Source organism: Paracoccidioides lutzii (genome assembly GCF_000150705.2).
Source record: "Paracoccidioides lutzii Pb01 unplaced genomic scaffold supercont2.1, whole genome shotgun sequence".
NCBI classification, from domain to species: domain Eukaryota; kingdom Fungi; phylum Ascomycota; class Eurotiomycetes; order Onygenales; family Ajellomycetaceae; genus Paracoccidioides; species Paracoccidioides lutzii.
Window position 1 is genome coordinate 1,949,265 of NW_015440947.1, and position 19,397 is coordinate 1,968,661.

Genomic DNA, 19,397 nt, shown 5'->3' on the forward strand with positions numbered 1-19,397 from the left:
GAGATCCTGAAGTTGGAGCAAACCCTATCCTTGCTGAATTCTTCAAGAATGACTTTTCCCGTTCGCGGCAGCTGGACTCTTGGGGAAAGGGTCGATCGAGACTTCATATAGCCGAGGCTTTTGACTGCCTTTTCGGCAATATCCGAAAGCCCTCAGCTGTAGGAATTGCAGGAATTGTGGAAGTCATTTATTGATGAATTCCAATGCCTTGCCCTGGAATGGTTTGTTTCATAGGAGCACTGGCCCTGAACATTTCATCCAGAAATCCAATCACACGCAATGCCACGCATTTACACGAGCGCTTGGGGGAGTACTTGGATTGAAGAGCGGTTACATGAGACCACGTCTGCATCATCAGCCAGAGGAGGAAGTAGGCATACTGGAAAATAGACATGGTGGTGTCACGGTTGTTTGCAGCTTCCAGTAGCTTGTCTTTGGATGCCGAGTCAAGAGTCTGCCGCCGGAAAGAGTCACCTTTGGCCATTATATTTTGGCAATCTCATTGAAGCGTTGGTCTTGATGTAAGAAGCCGAGACCGATCTCGAGGCATCGCGACACAAAGGGGAATGAGCAGACTGGATGAAGAATATTTGAGTGGCACAAGGTTTCTCAGGATATCAAAAATCAAGGTGTTGCTAATCCCCGAATAGAAACTAGTTAGTTTAATAGTTGCCCTCGGCTTTGGTCTTCCCCGCCGCTGTACCGGATTCCTAGCCACCAAACCTTGTCATTACTTCAAGTAAGATCATCCAATGATAGGCCTGATCTCATAGATCGCATAAGTGCAGCTTATTTATTTTGCTCTCTTTAACTTATGTTTGAAATGTGCTTGTTATGTCTTGACGTTGCAAGCCTTGGTGCCTGGAAAGGATCAGGCCCTGGAGGCACTTTATTCGTCGAGTTCCGTGTGGAGAATAGCTCGTCGAGGTGAATGTCTTTTCGGGTTGATGAGGTATCATTGGCTTTTGGGGCAGCAGTTTTATTGAAGAGAAAAGAGGGCGTGATAATCATCCAACTGTCAGATTAGCCTATAGCCATTCTGGTATTTCATAGTTCTGGACAGCTCCGTGGTTAGGATATAGGATCCGACTTCGAGGGTTGACATTGCGCCAAAATTTGGGTTGGTTTGGCACTCTGCCACAGCTAACTGTCAGCGTTTCAGGAAAATGAACACATGGATAAGTTAGCCGTTTGAGGAATTTTCCTACGCACGACGAGAAAAAAAAAAAAAATTTGCTGTGCGCACCCTGATACCGAATGCTCTCACTTTCTAGCATGTGACGATGCGAATACCACATGGCGTGGAATCAAACGCTTCCGTCCGTTTATTATTCCTTTACCAACCCGCTATCATGAAAGTTGTGCAATGCGAGGTAGTTAATTGGCTCATCACTCGGTGGATTCCTACATGTCGCGTCAATATATTCTCCCCAAAGAGAGGAGAATTTCGAGTGGGGCGGAACAGGCCAGAAATCATGGCCTCAAGATTCCACTGGACCACGAGAGTCAGATCGATATATTTTTGCCTTTCCGCTGGATACGAGGGTTTCTCGACAGTCCAGGAGGGTAACATCGCCCCGAAACACAGATGGGATCGTCAAACTCTATTATTATTGTCTTGATTCTGAGCTGTTGGCCTTACGATTGGCGGCTCCAATCGGTAGTGAGTTAATGGTTTCTATGGCAAAGCAGACTGAATGCACATTTTTGCGAATAAGCTTTCTCAGGGAGTTGTCTATCTCATAACACTCGCCTGCGCCAAATCGGGATTCCTAAGGTTGTGTAGATTGTGAGATGAGTGCCTGTCATTTCCTAACCCGACGCCCAACAGGTGCTTCCCCAAGCCTGGAGTTTAGGCGAGAAATCCGGGGTAGTGCTCCTGATCCACACAACCATTTAACCCCATCTTAGCTCCTTGTGGGTTCTCTACCCTCGAAACCTATCGATCAGCCGGGGGGGATTCCTGACGTGGCCCGAAAATGTCAGCGAGATTCATCAGAAAACACTCTCAAGTAACTCTACTATTTAAGGCTGCTAATGTCTTGCTGAGCGAAGTTTAGAAGCTGATCTTTGGCGCCTTGTTCTGACACGCATGAATAAAAGCCCGCCGGTTGAAGTAACATAACGGAGTACGGAGTGCTTGAGAGGGATTTCTTGTCGAACTGGGAAAAAAAAAAAAAAAAAAAAAAAAAAAATTGTGGAGTGGTTCGCCTTGGCTTATGAAGCGGATTTACCCGATTTATCAAGGTGAAAGGCGTGATTTAAGGAATATTGAATTGCACATAGACCTTGGAAGATGGCTATGAAAACAAAATCCACCACCGCTTCGCCGTTGTTAACCCGATCTTGGCACTATAATAAAGGAGAAATCTGCCTTTTACATCACAATTGACACCCTGATGAATGGAAAATACTGACTCTCGCTTAACTCTAGGATCCATACATTAGAGATGTGGTGAGAAGCAACCCCCCCTTGTTTTCCCCTTGCCTTTCATAATCCTTGATTTCCCCACTCTTGCCGGAAATTTATCGACGGCAAGGAATCCAGGAGCAATTCATGACCCTCCAACGTCATCTACATGTGATCCGTGTATCATGCTTAACTCCCGATACCGATCCCATTATCCTGCTTGGTATGTAGATAACTTACATACTTTATAACTTATCTTGCAGTGTCATCTAGCACTTTCTGTCATCATATTCCTAGCGGTCAACCAAGTCCATCCACAGGCTTTCCCGCTTGAGTAACTGTTTATTTCGGTTACAAATATCCATTGCAACCCCACCAACATGCTTTGGAATCATCCCCAAAACATTGCATTTTTGGCATAGCATTATATCCCTCCCTTGTCCATTGGCCCTTCATTTTACCTTATCATCTTTACTGAAAGATAAAAACGCATGGATATGTTCTCCCAATCTTCCCCGCAATTGTCATCAGGGTTCCTTCGGCAAATGGATCTATTGGAGTATTATCCATATACTGTGTAGATGCCATGCGACTGCGGAGTGCTCTATCAATATCGTCCTCACTACTTTTTGGCGAACAGTAGCCCAAATTGCAATGTGGTTGGTAGATCCCATAGTACAGTACATTTTTCGATATCAACTTAAGCAATAATACATCGGCCTTTTCCAAACCACCAGTCAGAGATTTGCAGAGAGAAATCACATTTGACATTTTTGGGGTTTTCCACGATGTAGAGGCCTTATCAGAGGTATACCAGGAAGAATGAAGGAAGGGCAATTGTCTTTTGGTTCAACCAGTGCCAGGGTACCAAAGACTGCAGTTGGAAGAGACTCTGCTGTTGCAGGAGAGAAACACGGTCTAGAGAAATCCCTGGGGGATTCCAGCATAAGGGAATCGTCGGTCAGAAACGGAAACCGTGGGGTAAATGCAGATGGACTCGATAATTGTGGGGCGGCAATCTCCTCCCGGCACGCAGGTGATTTAAGATCAAACAGAGAGAGATGATCTATAACTGCAGCTAATGCCCATCCGAAGTGCGAATTGGGTTTCTAAAGGAGGTGCTGCGAGTGGCAATCAAAATCTTAGCAGAGATAAGAGTGTTCGATAACATCCATTAGCAACAGTCTGCTGTCGGAACGACTCTCCCTTGAGCCATTTCTCATGGATCCCTACATAGAGCAGGCTGACGTATACGACATGAGAGCACCCTGTCGCAATACGCTCTGGAATAAGGGGAGTTGTTGCATAGGTTCAGCTTTATGGCCAAAAAGGTGTTTAGGGCCAGGATGAGAATAAGAGCCTCGCACACAACAGCCATGGAACTCAGCGAGAGGTGACTATTCTCCAAATCCTCTATCCAACTCAACACAACTATCAGACTCAAATTCCAATGAGCCTTCCCCGATGAACCACTTGATATCCGGAACTCCCACATCAACCAACATAATCTGAAGTTAACAGGTCGGTTGCCAGAGCGGGCCCCTCAACGCACCACTGTTGGACCGTAGTGAGGCTTCACCGAATTATATGTTGGTAGCAATACAGCTCCTTTGCTGACTTCTCCCAAAAGGCATATTAGGGAGCCAATCGAATGGAAGCAGAATGAGGGTGTGACACTTCATTCAATCAGTGAAGATGGCATATCTGAATACTTCATTTATAATCACATCTGATCACACTGCCATCATATCTGCCATACAACACATAAGGCTCAGGGGACATATCACACATATCATCAGATGAGCTCAAACTGGGTGTCTGCCTTTCTGCTCCCAGGAATGATACGAGAGTTCGTCCGCTCCTTGATTGACCCATACGTCTACATGGAACTGAAGATACATCCTAGTTAACATTCTATGTCCCTCTTCGACACCACCACAGAATTGTCTTTCCGAAAGATGTTTCCATTCCAGCAACCACCAACCGGGTTGCTCACAGTCACAACCCGAAAAGGAGAAAGAGACGGGTCGGACGAAGCAGAATCCTGATGTTCTGTCTCGGAAACAAAGTTCTTCGTGTATGCCCCAAGTGCTTTCTTTCTCACCGTATTTGCGCGGGAAAGTTGTGTTGTCGGCATATCTCCCAATATATCTATGTCATAGCACTACTATACCGATACCATTGCAAGTGGACCAGCACTCCTGTGTAATTTTGAGTCATACGTTAATGAATGCTGTCAATTTGGTTAGCAAGTGATGTTTCGAAGTTGTGAAGAGTGTGAACCTTTATCGGTGTGTTAGTGATAAGCTCCCCCTTTACAGTCTGCCAAAATCTGATAACAAACTCGCACTCCTTTCTTATTTCCAAAAGTTCTTCATTGGCTCTGTTCCATCATCACTACCAAAGAAGAGTATGATGGATCAAGTTGGTTGGAAGAGTTTAGCATTTAATCGGAGGCCTGTCTCTTTCATTATCTGCATTTTTGTCATTGCTACTCTTTCCAGCGCTTTACACCCACTTGGGGATTATCATCTGGCTGGCTTTTTCAGCGAAGGACTGAAAATGAGCGTTTGTGTAAGAGGGACCCGTAGTTCCCATATGCTGTGTACCTTGATTGTATGGGGGTGTCCGATCCAACCTATGCAGGCACTTCAGCCTAGTTGCAGCTTACAAGACAGAAAAAAACCCCAATAAAAGCAATTGGAAATTTTAAGCAAGAGAAGACATTTTCAGCACATTTGTGGTGTCAGAGATATCGTAAAGCCGCATTGAGAGGGTACGATTGTTACTAGCTGACGTCAAATCTAACTATGGCGCTGACGTAAACCTTAAGTTGTGGAGTAGTTAACTAGTTAGTTAACTAGTAATGTCCTTCGGTTCTATGGTTCCAAGAAAAGCTTAATATTGTTGATTTCTTGACCGGTTTTGACAACGGAACTTAGCTGTCTGCAGGTAGCAGCGTGGATCAGTTTTACTCCAGATTAAATAAGGCTCTCCTAAATTCCAGGTTGGACTACCGCTCTTATTGAGCTTTTGGCTCTCGCTCTTTGTAGCCAAATCCTCCTTGAAAATAAGGGATACTGCTGCTTTTTGGGGTTCAGCTTGAACACGGTCTGAAGTTCATATTTCAGAGAACCAGGTACGAAGCAGCACATATAGCCTTTCTCTCTTCTCCTAGGCGTGTCCCCTGCTCAGACAATCCCTTATCAAACATTGTGTTCTACTAAACATACCAGAGGCAACTTAAATTATATATTGGGGTGGGCGAAGTTGGGTCGGAACATGTATAGCCACGCAACTCACTCTTTGTATTGTTCCCGCTGTGAGCTGACAAACCCAAGCAACGCCTTGTGAACCCGCAGCGGGGCATTTCATACTCCGGAAGATGAAGCAGACAAAGCGGACCAAATCTTTGAAAACGGAGGTAGTGTCCCTCTCCCAGAGGGTTTCGTAGCACCAAGATCTTAAATTCACATCAACACCCGTAATGTTAGGGGTTAAACTGCGGCAAAAGAGTGGTCCGTAGATATATGAATTTTTTTTTTTTTTTTTTTTTTTCATTTTTAAAAAAGGATAGATCTTAGCAGCTTTCAATAAACGTAGAGACGTGGCAGCTCCTCAAAGTTATCTTCGTTCGACAAATGATAAGAAGCGGGTGAATATTGAATGTGTAAACAGGTTTTAAAAGAAAGAATCGATTAGCGGACTTAAGTCCAAAGCTCAGATAGGAAGCACGGCCTTGATCTCGAGGCTTCGGGAATATCACCAGGCTATGAGTGGCCCTGCTGATTCTGCAATAGGCCGCAGAGGCCCCTAGTATGCTCTTTACCGTGTCCCGGAGCGGCCCCTTCCCATCACCGCTAGATCTTGAGAGAGTTGTGCCTTCCATTCTAGAAGACGCTAAACTCAGATTCGCTGAGCCATTCCATGCAGAACAAACATGGCGTCATTTTTGAATCCCCACAGAGCGTATTTTCCTGCTGAGGTCTTTTAATGTTGGAGCCAGTTCTCCATGCAAAAGGAGATGCGTCGACCTTCTGTCCCTCATGTTGCTTCTCCTCACCTCCTCCTATCTCATTTCATCGTGATGAAACCAATTCCACTCTGATAATTTTCAAATAATATCCCTTATTCTTTACATCTGCGGATGTAGTAAAGCCCGATATCAGATCCTTGATACTTAACAAGCATATACTTTTCCATATTTGTTCGACAGTGTGAGCGCCTAGCCAACCTTTGCTTGCATCCTTTCCGCCCTGATTCTCGTGAAAAGCTTCCCCCTTGGATAAACCAGGAATAACAGCAGCGATGGGAAACCAAAGCAACTCGAAAGGGAAGGCAGTGATGTACAACACAACGCCACCATGTAGCCCTCCCATCTTTTCCGAGAATAGCGGAGGTAGCGCCCCCAACGGCTCAGACCCCAGCATGAACACGCTTCAGGGTTCAGCTCCGCCTTCCTTCCGAGGCCCCGATGGTCGCAATCTCCTCAACACCATTCTCGCCTTCAGTTCTAGAACAAACCGGAGCGCCACACCTCTCCAGAACGGGACACCTCTCCGGAACGGGGAGCTTGACGAATGGGACTTTCACCCCGACGAACCCGACTCCGATCGCATCTTAACACCTTTTCGGATCGTGCTGGGAGACATCAGAGTTCGCCTCGAGCGCGGAGAAACGAATTTGACGTTGAGTGGATATATCCTAGAAGATATTATATTTGACCTCAAGTCTTCGGATAGGGAGTCGCCATCTGTTCGCGCAATGATACACGATTTCGAAAATCACCTGATGGAGAATGGTATCGGTTTACACTCCAATGTCACTACACCGGTGGAATGCCCGATTGACCCCGGCAATGGGGAAATGCCCTCGCCACATCCGCATTTGGCATTGCACAATTTCACGAGTAGGCCGACCGACTATGAAACGGGAGGGCCTTCTAATTATTGGTTGCCAAATGTTCCAAATAACACCGCAGATACGCCAAGGGATCTTCCCCATCCTCCCCACATAATGAATGAGTTCGAAGTTCACCAGCCCGCGGGCAGTGAAACATATGAGGGGCCAGCATATGGATCCCGTAGAACCCTTAACGAACATTCTCTGATGTACCAGCCAAGGACCGTGGCTCCAGAGCTATCAAGAGTAGTCATAGATGAAACGCTCGAATATTGGGAAGAATTCGAATACATCGAACAACCAGTGAGCTGGGAAGATCCTGAACCAGAGTTTTGGTGAGTTTGGTCCTCATTATTGCAAAATGCTGTTATCTGGTATAGGTTGCTGATATTGATTCTTTTCTCATGTTATAGACGGAATCGAGTTACAACCTCCAACACCATCAAGGTGCGGAAGAATTCTGCCAGTCCCTCAAGACGTTCAATTCCAATAGGCAAAACCCAATCTCTTCGATGCCCCTATGTTGTACTCTCAAATGTTACCAATGTTTCTGTTGCAATGGGGGTTGTCATATGTTTCTTTTTCCTATTTTGTTTTGTTTTTGTTATTTTTGGCCTAAATTCGGACACCGTATTGCTAGCGGAACACAAAATTTGTAAGTATGCCCCGATTCATCTCAGGAAACTAAAACAATTAGATTGAAAGCGCTGTTATAAACCACTAGATCCGCTGGCACCAGGAGGAACACGACACCATTGGACAATACTGAGGAATATGAGAAAGGATAAAATACCTCGCGCCACCAGTCTGGATCCGTATACGGGCACAGAAACTCGCGTCGCATACCACTTCTTGGTGGATTCCCTCACTAATCTTGAATGGACCCTTGGAAGAGCTGAGAATCCGGATTGTCATGACAAAATTCGAGAACGCGGGTGCTGGAGATCCTTTAAACGACCACGAATCATAAGTTTGAAAAACATGGAGACAGGAAGTTGCCTTACTATTTTCCAATGATTTAATTTCATGATGTGTTTATTCGGGAATTTTGTTGTTTCCTTTTTGATTTGGAGGAGCTGATTTTGAATTTTGAATATGGGAACGAAATGTATACCCCGTTGCAGTTAAAATTGTTAGGACATCTGTTTTTGGAAAGTGCCTGTATACACTTAGTGTCTAATAATCTGGAAATCCCAAGTGTTTCGCGTACTTGTATTCGACTTGAAGGCCGAAGATAAAAGAAATTTCAGTCATTTGAATGACGGTTTTGAAGTGACGTCTGGAGAGGCGATTAGTCAGACGCGCCATACCTGACCTGTTCGGTTTTATCTCGGTCTTCCTGCCTATATCGGCCCCATGCTCTTGGACAGCTTTGCGACTTAAAACTGATCAGTGGTTATTGTAGAGAGTTACTCAACGCCCACACTTAACCCAACTGGATTTATATTATAAGCGAATCGCATAACAACAATGGATCCATTCTCGACTGAAGGAGGTGAATCAGTTCCAATCCCATCCCCATTTTCGTTCGACATGGCGAACACTGACACCTTGAACCCTCCAGAGCTCCTGAACATCCACAACGCCTTTCACCAGGGCCAATATCAAGTGGTCATCGACTTTGATTCTTCCACCTTCTCTCCTGAAAACACTCTCACCGCTCGCGTTCTCAAGCTCCGTGCAAAAATTGCCCTTGGACAAACAGACGATGTCCTTGCGGAGGTGGAAGGGGAGGAAGATGTCCCTGATCTAGCCGCTGTCAAGGTGCTGGCACTACAGACAGCGGGAGACGAAGCAGTCGCACTTAAGGGCGCGGAGGAGCTGGTAGCAAAGAATTCAGAAAATGCCACTACTCAGGTTCTTATAGGGACGGTGCTACAAGCACAAGGGAAAAGCGAGGAGGCATTGTCGCTGTTGTCGAAACATCAGGGAAATCTTGAAGCGTGAGTGGACTGCATAGCTGCCTTTCATGGCTATGACTATACGATACCTTTGTTATTGCAGAAGAGTGTGCTCCTGCCTGTCTGAATAACCATGCTAATTCCAACGTCTTTAACTTTCAGCGTCGCCCTAACTGTCCAAATCCACCTCCAACAAAACCGCACTGATCTCGCCCTGAAGGAAATCCAGGCTGCACGACGATGGGCTCAAGATTCATTACTTGTCAACTTGGCTGAGTCATGGATAGGCCTGAGAGTGGTATGTTCAATTTCCGCGGAACCTCGAACCGTCCAAACAGTCCTGCTAACCAACCATACAACAACCACAGGGTGGTGAGAAATACCAATCCGCATTCTATGTTTATGAAGAACTTGCCTCCAATCCCAATACTTCGTCTCCCATCTCAATTGTTGGCCAAGCCGTTTCAGAACTACACCTAGGCCGTTTACCCGAGGCTGAAGTCGCCCTTCAATCGGCTCTGGAAAGATACCCCAATGATGTTCAGACGATCGCGAATTTGATTGTCCTGAATGTATTGAGTGGAAAGGACGCGACTGAGCTCACCTCGTAAGTGCTCTCGCACGTTTTTGAGCTTGTGTTGAATCCAGATAAAACATGACAGAATTCTATGAAACTTAAGCTAACTAAACTTGATTTACTCCAATTGTTTTTGCAGATCCCTTCAAAAGGTACAACCAGACCATCCATTCCTTACCAATCTAGCTGAGAAGAGCGCATTTTTCGATGCCGGCGCGTCAAAATATGCCGCAAAGGTGTCATCATAGCCCATCTTCGTTAACCCCTTCATTTTTCTTCAATATCCCTGCCCTTTCAATTTCTGCACTGCCACTGTCAAAGAGGTAATGCACTGCCAGTTGGTTAGACCTTTATCCCAGAGTTTTATTTCTATATTTCTGTTTAATTTATGTAGTTAGCCATGTCCATGCCGTTCAAAAATAGACGAACAAACGCACCTTCAAACTAGCAAACGATGATGCTGGTCTTTCAGCTCGTGTGAGCATGGCCATTTTCGTCGCACTGTGACGGAAGTAAAGTTGTGCGTTATTTTAGCTACTTGCCAAAGTTTCGCTCAACGTCTGTATCAGATACACCATCTTTTTATTACCTTCAAAGCACATGGTATTTGAACCATTGAATCTGCCCACACCCGTAGTAATGGAACGTCGAAGATGAACGGAGAAGGATTTAGGAAACGTCAATAGGATTGCAAACAATTATTGTATACATGCAGCATCTGCGTCACATACACATAGCGAAACAGGATTCAAATTCAAGAAAACCACGATAATGCCCCACATATTAAAACTTCGTTATTATTTAGCTGTATCCGCGAACATGATTAGAACTTCCATCACCTCTTTATAATGACCCTCTCAAAGTCTCGACGAGAAAAACGAGAAGTATGCCTTTCCCTGTTCTGTTTCGGTTTGATCACCTAACATCAAAGCTACGATGGGTGCATCATGACATTCATCCTTGCCCACAAAAAACGTCGTGTCAGGGAATCCAGACTAAAATCAGATAGTAGAAAATTGGATATTAGACTTTCAGACAGAAAATAAATCGTATGGGGGTATAAAACAAGACAATGCCTCTTACAAAATACGCAAGGGTATCTCTAAAAGTCAAAGAAAAGAGAGGAAGAGGACGAAAACAAACCTTTAACTTCTCGGCGAACTCCTCGACAGGGGAACGGAACAAATCATCCGAACCAGTCAAAATCAACATATCCCTGACCTTAAGGTCCTTCCACCAATCCGCCGGCGCTCGAAGCGGTTCCAGGTAATTATCCGACTCCGACCCAGCAATGTAATAAGACGACCATCTCTCCAGCGCCGAGATCGCAAGGATATCCTTATTCTGATTCTCCTTGACAGAGGCATAATTCAAAGAAAACGAGACCCACGGCGAAATCGGCACAGCGCCAGCCAGCGGCTCCGAAAGCTCCAGCGGTTCAATCGCCTTGTGTGGGTGGGAGAGATGGGAAAGGATGCCTAGGGTAAGATTGCCGCCAGCTGAGTCGCCAGCGATAAAGACATTTTCAGGGCTACGACCGGTCTTTTCGACTATGTAGCGGAGTGCACCAACAGCTTGTCGTAGTTGGGTGGGATAGACAGCGTGCGGGGTCAGGGTGTATGTGACGAAGAAGATGGCGATGTCTTTTCCCGCTGCAGTCAGTTTGTCCAGGATGTTGGATTGGAACTGGAAAAATCCGGGATTTGCGGGAGATGCAAAACCGCCTCCTATATGTGTAAGAAAAGTGGATGTGATTAGTATCCGATTTTGTAGTAATCGAGGAGGAGCGAGCTCTCTGAGGTCTGAGGGGGTAGGTATACCATGGTAGTAAACCAGTACATTCTTTGCATCTTTATTGCCGATCCAATGGCCCTCCGCCTCATGGTCAAGAGCAACAGTTTGCGGCGTGAACCCTTTCGCCTTAGCAAAGTTTTCGTACGCTTGATTTGTCGCAGGGTTAAGTGCTCTTTTCCATGCCGCAATGTGTCAATTGAAAATCGCTTACGATAAATTCGGGAGGGATACCCGTTAAATTGTGTTTACGGGTTCGCTTGTATAAAAGCTCGATGTCACTTACTGACTCTGCCGTGTTGAGAACCGGCTAATCGCCCTCCGTATAACAGCGTGGTTGATATGCTTGCGGTAATACCTGTGGCCGCTCTGACCACGAACTAGGCCAGTAATCGCTGCATAGATTGCACTGGCGATCAGGGAGAGGTTTGCTGGGACCAGGTCCAGTTTCTCAAGGACACTGAGTTTGGGAGGGAAACTAGTAGGAGCCATGATTTGAGCTTCTAATCCAAGAGTATGAATTTGGTTTAATCGAGTTAACTACCACTGATTTCTCTTGATACCGTTCACTTTTTCAAGCTTCCAAGGTTGTGCAACTAGACACAAAATCCAAGCAGAGAACCAGTATTGAAAACACGTGAAAAATCGAGCTGCTGAAATCCGTATTCGAGTTCCAGAAACTATCAATTTGTAGCTTATCGAAACATGGACAAAATAACCCAGATTGCAAACAATAAAAATTGAGAGATGAACAAAAGGATGCAAGCAGAAGAGAATATTCGTCTCTATATTTGAGAGCGCAAGGATGCATGCCATTCTTGTTTTCGGGTATCTAGATATTCGTTGACCGAGCGCTAGCTTGACTTGACAGCATAGTCTCTGGTGTTGTAGCGAGGTAGACAAACCCCCTCTTGCTTGGCAGATGGGGTATTTGACAGCAGCAATCGCTGTATAGCATCAATTTCCCACATTGCTACCGGTCTTCCTCGGTTTATCTCTTTAGACGTCTTTTAGACGTCAGAGCTAGTCGGAGTCCACCAAGTAGCGTCGCGAGCCATCCAAAGTCAAATGAAGTTTTAAGAGCTAGTCCTGTTTGAACGGATCACGTATCGAAGCAATCAAGGGCAGAGCTTCATTGGTCGAGTATTTTAGGGTAGTGTGTAGCATCACCCTAACATGACAACAAATTCATGGATTCTTCCTCAAACGCAAACATTGAAATAAAATGAGGGAATATCAAAAAATAATAATAAATAAATAAAAATAAAAATAAAAAATAGAAAAAAAGAAAGAAAAAAAGAAAGAGAAAGAGAAAGAAAGAAAATTAAAGAAAGAAACACTCCAAAAATTGTCCCTCCGGCCTTACAGATGTCCATTGATTACATCTTCAGAACGGTCCAGTTCACAAAATGCTCTGAAAGTAGTGAAGGGCACTTCATTATCCTCCGGTGCAGTGCTCTCAATCACGCATTCAGCTCTAGCCCCAACAAAAAACACATAGCCCGCCTTGGCCTCTTCAGTCTTTCCTGGCCCTACACTTATGTTCCCTTGGCCGCTCGTACAAATGAAGATACTGGGACCATTGATCGGGTCAAATGTAGCCTTAGCACCACGACGTCTCAAATCCGTCTTGACAACAGCAAACTCTTCAATTGGTGGATCATATAGCAAGGAGGATGAGCCGCTCAAGTACGCGATTGAATTCAACGTCGCGTAGGGGTAATCTGTTGGCTCCATTTTTTGCTCTTGGATGGGTGCATAATTGTATGTGAGCATATCGGTCAGCGTGGAGACGTCTTTGAACTTGGGAGTAAAGCCGGCTCGAACAACGTTGTCAGAGGAGGCCATGCACTCGATAATATCGCCGGAAATGTATGCGTGGATATCATCTGCCTTAAGAAACATGGCTTCGCCTGGAGACAGTTTAACGAAGTTGAGGAAAAAAAAGACGAATAGTCCGATATCGTTGGGGAACTGCTCATTTAGGCGGATGGCTACTGCTGCTATCTCCTCTGGGTTGGAAGGATTGGTTGAGGGGTTGGATTCCGACATGGCGAATGTGCTTGGGGAGGCTTTGGCAGTAGATATTAGTTTCTCCGCAGCCGAAGAAATCGCCTCTGGGGTAGAGGTCATCAACTTGGTAAATAAAGTTTTTAGAGCCGCTTTGTTCTTCTCTGTGGAGGCAGGATCCTCAGGCTGCTCTTGACCACTAACCACCTTCTCAAAGGCTTCCGTAGCCTCTGATCCAACAAGCTCTCTGAGTGGTTCTAGGACACGCAGGAAGTGAACAATTTCAACCAAAGGACGGAAGCCACACAAGCCCTCGAAAGGGGTGATAGCAATAGTCATTTCCGGTTTGTGATTATCATCTGATAGGGAACATTAATCGATATTATCGGCAGTAACTTTCATTTTCCCCATCGAGCGACTAACCTGGATAGTTGCGCGGATCCCTCAAGTGAAGAACAGCTGCCAGATGTTTGTTTGGGTGTGCTTGGATTGAAAGAGCTTTCTGAATGGAAAGGACTTTGAACAGGAATGGTAATTTCCCTCCATACCGGGTCATAATTTCTTGTGACATCAGTTCTGGGTTATTCTGCACCAGGTCGAGCAAAGTCCTTTTGGTTTGAAGGTCTTTGGACGGGAGAGAATGGTGAGTGCCCATCCATAGCTAACATGAGCCAAACAGTTAGTTAGTATGAAACCAGCAATTGTGAGTGATCGAAGAAGAAGGAAATATACCTCTGCGTATGGTTTGTCATTTTGAATAGAAAAGTCGGTTGAAGGGGTTGCAGCCGCGTATCTTGCCGCAGCAGATTCTTCACCGATCTTTCCTGGTCGAAATCAGCATCATGTTTGACGGAGAGGTAGAGTTAAGTGCCAATGGAGGTAAAAATGGCGAACACACCCCAATCGTAGCTATTTACGTCTATTTAACAAAGAACTACATCAGTAACCGACAACGGTTCGGGATAGCAAGCCAACATCAAACTCACCGCATTGCAGCCGGAAGATGGGCACTTGCATCGTGAAGAGTCAAAAGGAGAGAGTCAAGTCGCAGTTGCTGTGGAGAAGAGATTGTGTAATGAGTCAATCACAACTCGAATACTTTATAACAATGTCTTCTTCTCTTCTTCTTCTTCTTCTTCTTTCTCTCCTCTGTGTTTTGAACCAACTCTCGTTCCCATCAAAACACCATAAGCAGCGTCAAGGCCAACTCTCAACTTGTTGATCCAACCAAACCTTGGCACGCGCAGGACCATCACGTGCCATTGACTAGTAGCTCATCCGTTCCCAGTTCTGGATCCCGTGATCCCTGTACCTAATTCGGTGCAAACCTTGGCCATGTCCAATCAAACAAACCAGCCAGTCCCGGACGGTCCAACCCCAGCCACGAGTTCCATGGTTCGTCTCGTCTCGACGGTCTCGTTGGCTGCGGGAGACGATCTACCTACCGCGCCACAGCAACGGCCGATATCAGTTTCCCCATCAACTATCTCATCGTTGAATCCAATCACAAATTTGCTCCAGATAGCTGCCCCAGAGTGCGGGGTATCAGATTGTGAGGCGAGTGGGCTTAGCCAACGTCAGAGTAGTAGTGGTGTTGCTAGCAGCACAGTTTCATCACCCAGAGCACTATATCCTGCTACAAGATACCTCAAAGCGCCATATCTCCCGCCAGCTTTGAACACCCGCAGGCAAGCAAGGGAGAGCTTCGAATTTCAATTGCTGGCCGGCTCAGAGTGGGAAGCTGTAGATATTGCCAGCTCAAGAAAGGCTGGAGAAGAAAGAGCTCTGGCAAAGCGTGAGGAAGCTCAAAAGGCTAAACAAGGAAGAGCCCAGGCTGCAAGACATTCCCTGACGAACTTTGAACGTGGAGGGGCCATCATGTCCCGGAACAGACCCAGGGGCCCCTCCGCCAGGGACAATGGGGCGGCTGCAAATGAAGAAATTGAAATGTGGAATCGGATCCGTCAAGATATATTCAAAGCTGCCGAGCGGAATGAGAAGCAGAAATCCCCTGGTTTTGCATTGGCTGCGTTGAGGGAGAAAATCGCAAAGACCGGCAGAAGTGAGTGCATGTTTTACTTTTCCCTTTTATTACGTTCCATTTGGATTGAGTACTCCGTTGGGATTCTGTCGTTGGAAAGTTTGTTATGCGTGATCAAGTCACCTCTAAAACTTCCCTTATCGTTCGTGATGTCTTTTTGATTCATTCTCTACATTCTTCCTTCAATTTCCCTTGGACATTTTGTCTTAGCCTCTGAAAATATCATCATGTGTGGTAAACTTCCATCTTTCTTAGTTTTACCCCAAGACAAGCATTTCTTGAATTGTTCTTGGTCAACTAAAATGGATATACTGTTGTGATATATTTCATGAACGAGTATCAAACATGCTTCTTTTCTGGGTACATACCCTTGACCTGAGGGAGTCTATTCATTGAGATCTGGGTCTCGCATTACTTCCTGGCCCATATTTTCCCAACTCCTCTCCGCTCCCCTCCGTTCTCTTGTTATACCTCAATCATCACTGAATGTTTGAACTTCACGTCTTTACTATATTTTACATTCATATCTTTGCATTTCGCCAATTCTCAGGCCTTTCAATGAATTGACATCCAAACGTCGAAGCCCAACTAGTTTCCAAACTGCAAGGTTTGCTGCTAACAACACGAATTTCAGAAGCAACGCCAAGTGAGCTGGAGCAGATGGAAAACTTCCATCGTATAATAAACAAGCACAGTGATGAGGAGCGTGCTATTCTACTGGATGAACCAGCGGACGTAATCAAAAACCTGGAAATACTCATCGCTTTGCGCTCTGCGTCTGAAGCTGACCCCCAAACTCGTGCCTCGGCCACCGGAAAACCGCGGAAAAGAAAGAGCGAAGCTGATGCTTCAGCTGCAGATTCTCCCGCTCCAGCAGCAGCTGGGGTTTCTGATAAACTAAATCGACTCAAAAGTGGCACACATAGAAGCACCAGTGTCTCCAGCAGTCAAGCCCGTGAAGCTATTTCTGTCAAGAGCGAAGATGGGGTTGAAGGCACGAAAGGAACAGCAGCAGAAAAAAGTGGACAGCTCTTTGTTGGCGCGGAAGTTGTTTTCAAACACAACAAGAAGCAACAGGGTGTAGAAGGCGAAGGTATTCAGTGCATTATCAAAAGCATTGCTGGGGAGGGCCATAAAAAGCGGTAAGCTCAAACGACAGCTTCTCAACGCATGGATTTTAATTTTAAACATTGACACCCGTTCCAGGTATGATGTTCAAGATCCTGAGCCCAACGAAAACGGAGAAGAGGGTGCGGTCTACAAAACCACTGCCGCTTCATTGATCCCGATTCCCCAGGTCGGCGCCTCGCTTCCATTTTTCTCTGTGGGGAAACAAGTCCTCGCTAGATATCCAGATACAACTACATTTTACCGCGCGGAGGTTATGGGCTCTAAGAAGGATGTGTATAGGTTGAAGTTCGAGGGGGAGGAAGATGATAAGGAGATGGATGTTGACCGCCGTTTTGTACTCGACATTCCCGGAAAGTAAGAGTGACGCTGGCGTTACTGCTCTATCCTTTTTTGTCACTTGGAGATTGGCCCATTGCATATCTCTATATATGCACAGCAACTACCCCATTTTTTTTTTCGTTTGTGGATATTTGGTTTAGAGTTTTCCAAGTCGTCCGAGGCTCAGTTTACGATTGGAGAAATGGACAGGTGTTTGGTTGGCTTACTTTCCACACTTTGATAATTGGCATAGGCGTGCCGGAATCTGTTTTGAGTGTTTTGGTTTTCTGAAATCTGTACTATGGCCAACTGGCAAGATCATTTTACCTTGGAGATACGGTATGTTCTTGGACCGTGGAGTTCTGAGGGTTGGTTACTATACATAGGAATAAAAAGTGACCTCTTTGATAGCAGCAAATTTGAACACTAGCTTCATGCTTTTGGTTCTTATAGTATCCCCAGGGTTCTCAACCACTGTCTTCTCCGCTGCACTTGCACAAATGATATCGTCTCCGGCCATCCCAGCACCAGTTTGTTTCAGCGTGGGGTAAATGCCGAGCGGAGCGACACAACGCCCCCAAGCTGACTCAGCCGAACCGAGGGTTCTCTGTGTGTAGTTGAATACAAATATGAACTAAAGAACTAAAATCCGAATCGGATGTATCCTTACTCCCGTCCAACAACATCAAAAATTGATGTAAAGCGTTCGGTGCTCCTGTTTTTATACTGGACACAATCAATGCTATAACTGTTCTCTCCTTCCCTCCCCCTTCTTGAATGCTGCTCTCAAATATGCAAGAATTCCCCTCTCACACCTCTCCCTTCCTTTGGCCACAACCCCTCCACCCGAAGCGACCAGCCATCAGCGAATTTTCGCTCACCGAAAGCCACAATGATACCCAAACACCCTCTTCCATATCACAAATCCGCGAACAATGCCCCAGCGGTAGTAATCTCCATAACCACCGCACCCACAGCCATTTAAGTGATGACAGTCAAGCGCAAACAACCAATTTTCCCGCCTCCATCATCTCGCCCTCCTTCACCCCTCCCACCACACCACACAGTCTCACGAATGCGTATCTATCCACCCAAACGTCTTCGTTGACGACAGAATTAAGAGGCCGCTTGATAAATGCCAACCCTCCTAAGTTACTTTCGCGGCTTCCCAATGTCGAGTGTGTCGTGCGAGCGCGCATCCCCACAACGACGGGCGCGGAAATGTTCCTCCATCTCTACCACAATGATGCGGATGATAAGGAGCATTTGGCTATTGTGTTTGGTAACTCGATTCGAAGTCGAAGCTTGGATCGTGTGAGGCCTGGGGAGACAGAGATGGATCGCATGATTCGCGGGGCGTATGTAGGGAGATTATGGCCCGGGAGACAGAATAGTTGGTTCGATGGGGCTCCTTCTGACGGGAAAAGAGTGGAGGAAACCCAGGGGGGTTCTCACGAGGGCTCTTTGAATGGTACGAATGCTGGGAAGACAGTGGGAGATTGGGTGTTGCAGAGCAAACAAACTGCAGAGTCGAGAGAGCGGATGCAATCGCAGCTACCAGGACAATCCCCTCTCGTGAGAATACATTCGGAATGTTATACTGGTGAAACGGCATGGTCAGCAAGGTGCGATTGTGGAGAACAATTAGATGAGGCAGCAAGATTAATGTCCGAGGCCGCGGCTTCCCATGAGCAGCACCCCGGCGGTGTGATTATTTACCTACGTCAAGAGGGACGTGGAATTGGCCTAGGCGAAAAGCTGAAGGCATACAATTTGCAAGATCTGGGGAATGATACAGTCGAGGCCAATCTTATACTTCGACATCCCGCAGATGCTCGCAGTTATGGTCTGGCAACTGCCATGCTCGTAGATCTAGGGCTTGGTGCGAACTCTGCGCAAAATGGAGGGATACGGCTGTTGACAAATAATCCTGATAAAGTCATGGCTGTCGAAGGTCCTAATCGGGAGGTTATTGTGAAGGAGAGGGTTCCCATGATCCCGCTGGCATGGCGGACTGGGGGGCGGAAGGGGATCCGGAGTACAGAGATTGAGGAATATCTAAGGACTAAGGTCAGTTTTTACAAGTTTGTCGCTTGTTTTGTACCCTTTTATTTTTATACGTTGTTGCGTGTACTACTATTTACCACTTTTATTCTTCCTTTCTTCCCTTCCGTAGCTAACACTTCAGCTTCATATAGATCGGGAGAATGGGACATATGATCGAATAACCCATCACATCCCAGTCTTTCCAACAAAATGATTTGTTGTCGAGCAATTATTTTCATATCCAGGACTCATGATCTTCATATCGCAAGC

At 45.9% G+C, this 19,397-nt stretch overlaps 8 protein-coding genes across 8 annotated transcripts; 4 read left to right on the top strand and 4 right to left on the bottom strand.

The window, feature by feature from the left end:
- Positions 1-187: 187 nt before the first annotated feature.
- Positions 188-484, bottom strand: PAAG_11126 (hypothetical protein; the record flags this gene model as incomplete). Its single annotated transcript, XM_015846828.1, has 2 exons — positions 188-213; positions 295-484. The coding sequence occupies 2 exons, from the start codon at positions 482-484 to the stop codon at positions 188-190; spliced, it is 216 nt and encodes a 71-aa protein (XP_015703632.1).
- A 2,397-nt stretch (positions 485-2,881) lies between these two features.
- Positions 2,882-3,181, bottom strand: PAAG_00553 (hypothetical protein; the record flags this gene model as incomplete). Its single annotated transcript, XM_015844057.1, has 1 exon — positions 2,882-3,181. The coding sequence occupies one exon, from the start codon at positions 3,179-3,181 to the stop codon at positions 2,882-2,884; it is 300 nt and encodes a 99-aa protein (XP_015700392.1).
- Positions 3,182-6,718: 3,537 nt separating this feature from the next.
- On the top strand, positions 6,719-8,329 carry PAAG_00554 (hypothetical protein; the record flags this gene model as incomplete). The annotated part of the gene is made up of 3 exons (XM_002797969.2): positions 6,719-7,641; positions 7,726-7,967; positions 8,037-8,329. The coding sequence occupies 3 exons, from the start codon at positions 6,719-6,721 to the stop codon at positions 8,327-8,329; spliced, it is 1,458 nt and encodes a 485-aa protein (XP_002798015.2).
- A 453-nt stretch (positions 8,330-8,782) lies between these two features.
- Positions 8,783-10,038, top strand: PAAG_00555 (coatomer subunit epsilon; the record flags this gene model as incomplete). The annotated part of the gene is made up of 4 exons (XM_015844058.1): positions 8,783-9,255; positions 9,376-9,511; positions 9,582-9,820; positions 9,930-10,038. 4 exons carry the CDS (start codon positions 8,783-8,785, stop codon positions 10,036-10,038), a joined length of 957 nt encoding a protein of 318 aa, XP_015700393.1.
- Positions 10,039-10,647: 609 nt separating this feature from the next.
- On the bottom strand, positions 10,648-12,073 carry PAAG_00556 (alpha/beta hydrolase fold protein; the record flags this gene model as incomplete). The annotated part of the gene is made up of 4 exons (XM_002797971.1): positions 10,648-10,785; positions 10,934-11,517; positions 11,611-11,756; positions 11,868-12,073. The coding sequence occupies 4 exons, from the start codon at positions 12,071-12,073 to the stop codon at positions 10,648-10,650; spliced, it is 1,074 nt and encodes a 357-aa protein (XP_002798017.1).
- An 870-nt stretch (positions 12,074-12,943) lies between these two features.
- Positions 12,944-14,608, bottom strand: PAAG_00557 (mannose-6-phosphate isomerase; the record flags this gene model as incomplete). Its single annotated transcript, XM_015844059.1, has 5 exons — positions 12,944-13,950; positions 14,015-14,252; positions 14,324-14,415; positions 14,490-14,510; positions 14,578-14,608. The coding sequence occupies 5 exons, from the start codon at positions 14,606-14,608 to the stop codon at positions 12,944-12,946; spliced, it is 1,389 nt and encodes a 462-aa protein (XP_015700394.1).
- A 318-nt stretch (positions 14,609-14,926) lies between these two features.
- PAAG_00558 (hypothetical protein) lies at positions 14,927-17,121 on the top strand (the record flags this gene model as incomplete). The annotated part of the gene is made up of 3 exons (XM_015844060.1): positions 14,927-15,653; positions 16,267-16,774; positions 16,839-17,121. 3 exons carry the CDS (start codon positions 14,927-14,929, stop codon positions 17,119-17,121), a joined length of 1,518 nt encoding a protein of 505 aa, XP_015700395.1.
- Positions 17,122-17,873: 752 nt separating this feature from the next.
- On the top strand, positions 17,874-19,309 carry PAAG_00559 (GTP cyclohydrolase-2; the record flags this gene model as incomplete). Its single annotated transcript, XM_002797974.1, has 2 exons — positions 17,874-19,151; positions 19,280-19,309. The coding sequence occupies 2 exons, from the start codon at positions 17,874-17,876 to the stop codon at positions 19,307-19,309; spliced, it is 1,308 nt and encodes a 435-aa protein (XP_002798020.1).
- Between the last annotated feature and the right edge of the window lie 88 nt (positions 19,310-19,397).